Source organism: Megascapheus bottae, chromosome 18, assembly GCF_031878675.1.
Source record: "Megascapheus bottae isolate mThoBot1 chromosome 18, mThoBot2.hap1, whole genome shotgun sequence".
NCBI classification, from domain to species: domain Eukaryota; kingdom Metazoa; phylum Chordata; class Mammalia; order Rodentia; family Geomyidae; genus Megascapheus; species Megascapheus bottae.
The window spans coordinates 47,408,318-47,417,912 of record NC_143526.1 but is presented as its reverse complement, the minus strand read 5'-3'; the positions used below and the strand labels follow the sequence as shown (position 1 = coordinate 47,417,912).

The following is a 9,595-nucleotide window of genomic DNA, read 5'->3' as shown; positions in this document are numbered from 1 at the left end:
ATCAGCGTGCCCGGTATATACCGTACCGCCCGGTCAGCGTGCCCGGTATATACCGTACCGCCCGGTCAGCGTGCCCAGTACATACTGAATCAGGGGCCAAGCGTGGCCTTCCCCACAGCCGCACAATTGAGTGGATTGAAGCGGGACCCTACACCAGGAGGCCACCCCGCGTGTCCCCAGCAACGCGTGTCCCCATCTGTGACCGGACCGGGGTCGTGGACTCAACCTCCCACGATGCAGCCAGCCAGGCAGGGGCCCGCGCGGGGCGAGGAAGGGCGCGGATTCCCTGAAGTCCACGCGTGACGCCGTGGACGGTGCGGTGCGTGCCCGTGCCAGCTCTCGTAGCCCGCGGGGTGCCCCGTGCGACCCCGCGCCGGGCCCCGCAGGTCGGCCCGGTCCGCGTCACGTGCCACCAAAGCCCAAGCCCGGGCGCTGACCCCGCGGGGAGGGAGGGGCGGCCGCAGGGAGGGAGGAAGGGGCGGCCGGGCGGGGCGGGGCGCGCCTGAGGCGGCTGGAGCGCCGGTGTCCCCTGCAGAGCCGCTCAGGGGCCCGGACTCCCGGGACCCTCGGCCGCCGGCCTCCCGTCGCTGACCTCGGTCAGGACCTCCCGTCCCTGCCCCGGTGAGCGCTCCGAGCCTGCCCCAGCTCCTCCCGCGACTACTTCCCGCGCCGAGGCCCCGCTCCCGGGGCTGGAGCCGGGCGCGAGCCGTGCGCTCCCCCGGCGGAGCGGCCCCCGAACCGCGGGACCCGGGGACTCCGGGGACGAAGCAGCGGAGAACGACGCCCCGCCGCGGCTGCTGCGCCCGGCCGCTCCTCCCGTGGGTCCCGGGATCCGCCCGGGCATCGCCTGCTGCGCGCTGAAGAGGCCACATCTGCCCGGCACCAGGCGGGACCCCAAGGTGCCGGGCCGTGTCCTCAACGCCTGCCGCTCTCCCCGCAGGGCAGGACCGCGCCGACGATGTATCCGAGCTTGGCGCTGGCCGCGAGCCCCAGCCACGCCACCTACGCCGACCCGGGCGCCTTCCTGCCGGCCCCGGGGGCCGGCGCCCCGATGTTCGCGCCGCCGGCGCGCGTGCCCTCGGCGCTGCCCTACCTGCCCGCCTGCGAGCCGGGCCCGCAGCCCCCAGCGCTGGCCGCGCCCTCGGCCTGGGCCCCGGCGGCCCCCGCGGACGCTGCCTTCGGGCCGAGCAGCGCGCAGCCGCCCGGGACCCCCGCGTTCCCCTTCGCGCACGGCCCCCCGAGCCCCGGGGGCGGCAGCGCGGGGGCCCGGGACGGCGCCGCGTTCCAGGGATCGCTGCTGCCTCGGGAGCCGTACCCGGCCGCGCTGGGGCGGCCCGCGGGCGCCTCGTACCCCACAACCTACTCGGCCTACGTGAGCCCCGACGTGGCTCCATCCTGGGCCCCCGGACCCTTTGATGGCAGCGTGCTGCACGGCCTGCAGAGCCACCCCGCTGCCCTCCCCGGCCGCAGGGCCGCCTTCGGTGAGTACCGGCTGGGGCGGCTTAACCGACTGGGCCTGGACAATCGCAGAACTAAACCCGCACCCTACGAAATGTGCTTGCTCCTTCACCGCGGCCAGGGATTCCTGCGTGGACAGGGACCTGTGAAGCTGGAAGGCAGTGCCCCTGGGGAAGGCCACCTGGCCAGTGTTCTTTTAGCATTACTGGAAAGGAGGTAGGGAGGGAGGGAGGGAAGGATGGAGGGAGGAAAGAAGGAAGGAAGGAAGGAAGGAAGGAAGGAAGGAAGGAAGGAAGGAAGGCAGGCAGGCAAGCTGGAAGGCTCGTTTATTTCTGCATTTGATTCAACTGAATCCAAAACATCGTTCTACGTTGTGCTTATTTGGAACCTCAAAAGTCACAAGCAAAGCTTGGGAAGAGAGTTTTATGAAGCTGTGGATGCTGACGTATTTAAGAGGTGGCCTGCCACATTCACGGCTGTGGAGGCCGTCAACACCCTAAGCTCAGACCTGGTTTGGTGGCTCCGTGGAAGCACAAATTCCAACGATTAGATTCCAGGCCTGGGAAGCGGGAAATCGCTCCACCCGGTTCCTGAATATTTTCAGCCCCAGTCTCTACCCCGAAGGCCACGCCTCTGTGTTTGGGCCACCCCAGGGATGGTGGAAGGCTTGCTGCTTGCCCTGCTATGCAGCTGCCTTTTGGCTTCTCTGGCCCAGGCGCCCAGCACAGCCCCACGCCTGGCGCCCACCCCCAGCTGGGTGATGATTGATCCTCACCCCGCCCCCACCCAGGCCCTGCTGCCCCCGCACCGCTGGCGCCGGGCTGGGCCTGGAGGGGCCGGGGAGCCCTTCATCCTGGTGGCGTTGGAGAAGCTGTGCTGTGTCCTGTGATTGTGACCACAACAAAGCTGACAGTAAGGCCACCAGAGCCCTTCTCAGATTTTGTCCTCCCAGCCCACCACCCCGGCACTTTGCAGTGGAGGTGCAGGAGTTAAGGGTCAGGGAAGGGAGGTACTGGCATGGGCCATGCCCCTTCATCCCCTCCCTTCACCAGTGTAAAAATACAGATGCTTGCGAGACCCCTGGTTCAGGCAAGGGCCATCTCTAAAGTTTAGTTTATTCATACTCAGGCTACCTGATTAAAGTAACTTAAATCTCTTTACATATGAAATAAAATGAGACTAGGTACATATGTAAATCAGATAAGCACAATGCGGGGAGAAAGGCTCCCAGAGAGCGGCAGGGTGAGGAAGGGGCTCACAAGCTGCTCGTCCTGGCAGTGTCCGACTTTTTGGAGGAGTTCCCTGGCGAGGGCCGCGAGTGTGTCAACTGCGGGGCCCTGTCTACCCCGCTGTGGCGTCGGGATGGCACCGGCCACTACCTGTGCAACGCCTGCGGCCTCTATCACAAGATGAACGGCGTCAACAGGCCGCTAGTGCGGCCCCAGAAGCGGCTGGTGAGTGCTGCGGGGTGGGGGTGGGGGGACGAGGTACACGGGGTGGGGGTGGCTCGTACACGGAGAGGCTCCCACGGGCCTTCCTGCCTGGAGGGGGGATTTCCTCCCCAGGAAGAGAGCACGGGCAGCTCAGGACACCCAGCTGGCCCAGGCCATCTCCACTTGCTGTGACGGCAGCGGCATGGTGGAGGAAGCAGGCACCAGGCAGGGGCTCCTCATGCAGTCACCCCTGAGCAGTCCCAGAACTTGGGGCCCATAGTGCTGTCAGGCTTCCCAGCACACAGCCACAGTGAGCTCAGCCCTGTAGCTAGGCTGTGATGGCCGCAGGCTGGAGAGGTATCAGAGACTTACGAAGCAGAAGGCAAGGGTGCTTTGCTAGGAGTGCTGAGTCCCTAGATGAGAGGGTCTTTGGGTCTGGGTCTATGGAGAGTACTATCTGCCCAGACTCTGGGGGTCTCCGGGAATCCAGGCCTCTGGGGGTTCTCTTCCTTATTGGTTGAACTTGTTTTCACTTTCGGTTCCCGGTTCCTGCTGGCATGGGGCTGTGGTGCTGGAGAGAGAGGGGCCCCTGAGCCCCAGACAGAGGTGTAGAGAAGTTTTATGCTTTAGCATCTCCCAGGCCAACCAGTAAGCTCAAGTCTACAGAGGAGATTTTGAGTGACTGAGGCTGAGCAGGAGTGCTGTAGACACAGAGCTCCCTGGTTTGGTGGTATGAGCCCGAGGCAGGACAGGCTGTGGATGCTGCAAGTCTGCTGGGCAGACCCTTGGCCAGAGCTCTGTGGGTGCCTTGTGCTGGGGGACACTGGCTGGCGTGAGGAGGCAGGCAGAAGCAGGAATAGGGTACCGTGGACGCCAGGCTTTGATCCTAACGCCGTCTCCCTGGAAGGGCTTCCCAGGCCCGTTTCACCCTCTGGCCCCTCCCCTGTGGATCTGCAACACTCCCCACGAATGGCACCTATCTGTGGTGGCCTGCGACCATCACCACAGGAAACCAGAGTGAATAGTATGGAGGGCTGGCCCAGATCCGGTGGGACAGAACCCCAGACCCCTCCACAGCGCCTCCCAGGCCACAGGTCTGCCCCCTCCACTTAGTCCAGTCTCTCCCATTCCAGGCCCTGACTGGGCACAGGATGAACCATAGGCAGAAAGGGGTCAAGAGACAGCTGTTGTCACAGAAATGTGCCCCTTCCACCAGGAGCCACAGGCTAAACAGTTTCCATTGACAGCCCTGCTCAGGGTTGCCTGGGCACTAGATTCTAGTTACCCCTGTCCTCTGGCCCAGCCCAGCCACAGCATGAGATGGATAACGCCTAGCACCCTGAGCCTTGGCCAGCTCACCTGAGAAGGGGGTGTGGGTGTCAGAACGGCCCCGGGCCGTGTTTAGAGGTCATAGTAGACAGGTAGAAGAGCCCGTGGAAGGCCTTGGCAGGCTCTGGGACGTAGAGTGAGCACCCCTGCCTCCCTGCCCCTCCCCAGGAACACAGGCCCTAGAGAGTAGGACCGCCTGGCAGCCTTGTATCCAGGCCTATCCAGACCTGTACACGGAACAGGCCAGAGTGATTTCTGCCAGGTGGGGCCTTTGCATACTCCCTGCTTCCCTCCTTTTCCCCAGAAGAAACTGGGATCTCCTCCAGCTTGCTTCGGGGCCCCACCATAGCTCAGGGAGCTAATCCCTAACCCTTGCCCCTTGACTAACCTCCAGAGCCAGCCTTGGTGTAGATGCCCTGAGTGTCTCAGACTCTGGGCCCATGGCTCCTGCCAGCTGTGGGGTCTGGAGACCCTCACTCAGACTTCCCATAAGTGAGCCTCATCACCCTAGGTATGGCCAGATCCCCGCCCAGGAGAGGCCTGCAGGGAAACTCCCCCTAGATGATGACAGATAGTGTAGGAATGTCACCAAGAACACAGGAAAGGGACTAAAGGCAGCCCTCCCCCCCCCCACCAGACACCAAGGCTCTCTGGTTTTCCTGCATGCAGGAAATCTGGGGGGACAAGCAAGGGGAGCCATCACAGTGGCCCTGGGGCATCCCCACAACCCCTCTGCAGTGTACCCGCATGATACTTGCTCTCCTCTCCATATCCAGACAAGACCTGAGGCCCTGAGCACAGCCCACTGCCTGAGCCCAGAGCCCAGCGGCCACAGTCAGAATGGGCATCAGAATAGGCCCAAGACTTACTCTGGTGCCAGCTGCAGTGTCTTGGAGGGCGGGTAGTGAGTAAACTTGGCCTGTGGCAGCCCAGCCTTCTCACTCAGCCCGGACTTGTTCCAGCACTCCCCCACGCCTCACTCCCAGCCCACTGTCCTCCCCTCCACCAGCTAGGACAAGTGCTTGGCAGGCTGAGTGTGCAGAGACCCCGGGCCACCCCCAGGGCTGGACCCGCCAGCGGCCGTCCAGGTCACAGGAGACCCTCCAACAGCGCAGAGGTTTGGGACCCACTGAGTCCGCCTCCCAGTGTTCCATCGGGCTTCCTGCCCCAAGCTGGGCTGCAGCCTCTCCTTCTATGACCATATATGGCTGTGTGGCCTGGATCCTGGATCCACCCAATGGACTGACTTTTTTTTTTTGTCCGTTATGGGGCTTGAACTCAGGGCCTGGGCACCATCTCTGAGCTCTTTGGCTCAAGGCTAGCACTACCCTTTTGAGCCACAGGGCCACTTCTGGTTTTCTGGTGGTCTCACTGACTTTCCTGCCCAGGCTGGCTTTGAATCGAGAATCTCAGACCTGAGTGACCGGGATTGCAGGCATGAGCCAGAGCGCCTGCTCACCACAGGATCTGTGTGGAGGTTTCGGATGCCCGCCAGGGCTGGGGCTCGCTGAGGCTCTGCCTTACCTGAGCTAGCGGCCCAGATTAACATTTAAAACCAGAAAGGCAGCCAGGAGAGGCCTTGCAGGGGCTGGCCCGGGAGTGGTCAGGCCTGGTCGCCTGGTGGACAGAGAGGAAGGACAGACGGCTACTCAGGGCCTCGGCAGGGTGAAGGCTGGGAGTGACCCCATGGTGTCCAGCGGAGGAGGGAAGTTCTGCCAGTGGGCCCCCACTCTGCTCTGTGCCCTCAGCCCCTCAGCCTCCGTTTCCCTCCTATAGGATAATAGTTGTAAGGTTCAGGAAGAGTTAGGTGAGAACACACGTCCAAGACTATCCCTTCCCCCATGTCCTCAATTTTGTATAAGAAAAGCAGTCACTATAGAAGGACTGAATGGTCTCTTCTGGATTTTCCTGTGTCCTCTCCCCTGCCACCCCTAGGGAGCCCTCTGTCACGTGCTCACTGCACCCTTGTGCCCTCTTGTTTTTTTACCACCTTTCCTCGAAGGAGCTCCGCGCAGCAGCAGGCAGTTGTGTGGCCTGGCTACACATGCACACGCACCTGTCAGTGTGCACACACGCATGTGTAATCAAGTGCCTCGGGGTCCAAGCTGGGGCAGGGAAAGAGAGGCTTCCAGCTATAGTCTCCTGGCTCTGAAGAGTCTGCAGGGCCCCAGGCAGCCGTGGGACCTGGGGTGACCCACTTTAGAACAGCAGACACGTGTGGACTTCAGGTCCATGAATAGTCACGAGCGCTGCAGAGTGTCATGTGGCGCTGAGGGCCTGCAGCCCTGGGGGAGAGGCCTTGGGCCCCTCGGGAAGGCAGCAGGTGGGTGGGGCACTTAGCACCCTGAGCCTCTCACTGGTCAGCGGACTCCTGAGGGTCTCCACAGACTGACCAGATAAGTTGGGGACATGGCTGGGTCCTGTTGTGCTCCTGGGGGAGAGCAGACCCCTCCTCCCTCGCAGAGGCTCCACCTCCTCCTGTGGCTGCAGGACCCCTATGAGGGCAGAAAGCGGGAGGGCATGGCCAGGGTTTTATCCAAGGGCCAGGCAGAGGAGGGGCAGAGCTGTACCAGGGACGTGGTTGGGGCAGATGGGACCTGGTTGGGGCCGGTGGCTGGGCCTGGTGATGTCACCAGCAGGGGGAAGAGAGGTCCAGCCTTGCTGCCGAGTATGGGTATTTGTTTATTTGTTTGTATCCCTGTGGCAGTACTGGGGCTTGAACTCAGGGCCTTGCTGTCACTTGGCTTTGTTGTTGAAGGCTGGTGCTAAACCATTTCAGCTATAGCTCCACTTCTGGTGTTTTGCTGGCTTATTGGAGGAAAGGTCTCTTGTGTTTTCCTACCCAGGCTGGCTTCAAACCATGATCCTCAGATCTCAGCTTTCTGGTTGACTAGGGTTACAAGCATGAGCCACCAGCGCCTTGCTAGTCTAGATTCCTGAGGCGCAGCAGACCCACGGCTCAGGGTCCTGGAGGCCCAAGTGCGCGGAGGTCTGGGGTCTCTTGTAGGACTGGGGATGGGGGTCATTTTTTGCCATGGACAGAGTGGGCACACAGTGCCTCTGGAAGGTTTGGGGGCCCCATGTGGAGGCAGTGCACATGAAGGTGGCACAGGGGCTGGGGGTAGACACCTGGCACCATCTACCCCCACCCAGGGGCCAGCAGGCCTTAAGCTTGCCTTGGACCTGGCTCTGGAAGGCGTCTGTGGCCTTGGGGTGCTACTTCTTCTCACAGTGCAGGGTGAAAGGCCAGCCTGGGTGACCCAGAGCCAGAAAAATGACAATCAAGTGTGTGTGGATTCGTGGCCAGGCTGTGAAAGGTCCAGCAGAGCCACGAGGCAGAGGGACCCGTGGTGGGGCTCCAAGGCTGTGCGGAACCCAGGAAGTCCCGCCTTGCCAGGCTGGCCCAAGACCCCTCCATGCCTCACCCCCTCTGGTAGGGACCCCTCTAACTGCCAGTCAGTCCTGAGTCTAGCTTCCAACTCACACTTGCAGCGCCCAGGGACAGCCAGCCCCTCCCTACCCCCGAGCCTGGCCCTACTGTCCCCTGCCTGGGACTCACCATGACCCCATCCCTCACAGTCCTCCTCCCGCCGAAGTGGTCTCTGCTGCTCCAACTGTCACACGGCCACCACCACACTCTGGAGGCGTAATGCAGAGGGCGAGCCGGTGTGCAACGCCTGTGGCCTTTACATGAAGCTGCACGGGGTGAGTGCGCGCTGGCCGACGCCCTGGCTGACGCCCTGGCCGATGCCCGGGGCTGGGAGGGCTCCAGCAGGATGGCTGCCGGCTGCCATGTTGAGCACATATGGATGGCAGGCATCCCGCCAGGGCCTCTGTGCAGACAGACACACAGCCATTTCACCTGGACGGCCCCTGGACAACCAGACCTTTTACGTGTGCACCCCTGTACCCCAGCCTTTGTGGCCCCAAAGGTGACCCTGACCAGACAGGGCTGTTGGGATGGGTCAGGTCCCCAGGGTCCAGAGGGGCCAGCTCTGGGGGTGAGAATGGGAGGCGACTGTGGGAGGGACCCCAGGGACAAGCAGGGGCTGTCTGACCACACCCACCCCACCCCTTCCAGGTGCCACGGCCACTGGCGATGAAAAAAGAAAGTATTCAGACTCGGAAACGGAAGCCCAAGAGCACTGCCAAGCCCAAGGGCTCCTCAGGTGCGGAGTGTGGGGGCCTGGGCCAGCCGGGGTGAGGAGAGTGAGCACGGTGGGAGACCCTCCCCCCACCCCCTCCCCCCACCCCGCCCCGCAAGCGGTGGAGTCCCGGGGAGGCTCCAGACCTCGGCCAGGGCAGCAGATGGGGCCCCGTGGCAGGAAGTATGGCCAGTTGGGCATCTTCGTTCCATGAGTGCCTCCTTTTCCTCCCAGGATCCACCTCAGCTGCCACAGCTTCCCCACCTGCCGCCCCCAGCGCAGACAGCCCAGCCGCCACTTTGAAAACAGAGCCTAGCCTGGGAGCCCCTGTGTGTTCGGGGCCCAGAATCACCTCCCAGGTAACAAGGACAGCTAGCGGGCCCCACAGAACCCTGACTGCTTGGCTCCCCCGCCCACCGCTGTGGAAACCCCAGAGGCTCCTCTGGAGTTAGCTCAGACATCTGTGTGGATCCCTCCTGTGAGCCCCAATGTGCCCCCCAGAGGCCAGCGCCCCACATCTGCATTCTAACACCTCCTCCTCCCTGCAGGCATCTGGCCAGGCAGCTGACCCCCTGACCCCCAGCCACCTGGAGTTCAAGTTTGAGCCCGAGGACTTTGCCTTCCCATCCGCAGCCCTGGGCCCTCAGGCCGGCCTGGGAGGGACCCTGCGTCAGGACACCTGGTGTGCGCTGGCTTCGGCCTAGGTTCTCATCACACTGGTGCCAGGACAGTGTGCCCAGCTCAGAGCCCACGGCCACCCCTGCACCTGCCCCACCTGAGCACCGCAGAGACCCCAGCCCCCCAGAAGAGCGGCCCGAGCCTGGGCATGGCACTTTGTGAACTGACCAGAGCAAGAGGAAGGCTGGGAGGAGGACTGGGGGGCAGCCTGGACAGAAGGAGCTCCCCAGGCCCCACAAAAGACCTCTCTGTGCCCTCAACCAACCCGAACTCTTGTTCCCATTCACCATTCACACAGTTCCAGGTTGTAGTAGGTGTCCAAGCAAAACAAAACCCAAGGCAAGGGAAATAGCAAGGTGGGGGCAGACACAAGCCTCCCAGGGGCGCGGGGTCCCCACACTGGCTGGAGGGAACCATGGTGCAGAGTGCTGGCCCTTCAGAGGGCACAGAAGGGCCAGCGTGGTGTGCATCCAGGAGAAGCCGTCCACCTTGCAACAGTCGTGGCTTGTGTATTTATTTAGATGATTAATCCAGAGGCGGCAGGGAAGGGCC

General features: G+C 62.8%; 1 protein-coding gene across 1 annotated transcript in view; it reads left to right on the top strand.

Annotated features, from left to right (window-relative positions):
* The first annotated feature begins 958 nt into the window (after positions 1-958).
* The window catches only part of Gata5 (GATA binding protein 5), an 8,965-nt gene continuing 328 nt past the window's right edge, over positions 959-9,595 (top strand). The window contains exons 1-6 of the mRNA XM_090352904.1: positions 959-1,481; positions 2,737-2,912; positions 7,800-7,925; positions 8,302-8,389; positions 8,600-8,724; positions 8,914-9,595. The exon at positions 8,914-9,595 is cut by the window's right edge and continues 328 nt beyond it. Coding sequence (XP_090209030.1) covers positions 959-1,481; positions 2,737-2,912; positions 7,800-7,925; positions 8,302-8,389; positions 8,600-8,724; positions 8,914-9,069 — 1,194 coding nt within the window. The 3' untranslated portion in view covers positions 9,070-9,595. The remainder of the gene's footprint in view (positions 1,482-2,736; positions 2,913-7,799; positions 7,926-8,301; positions 8,390-8,599; positions 8,725-8,913) is intronic.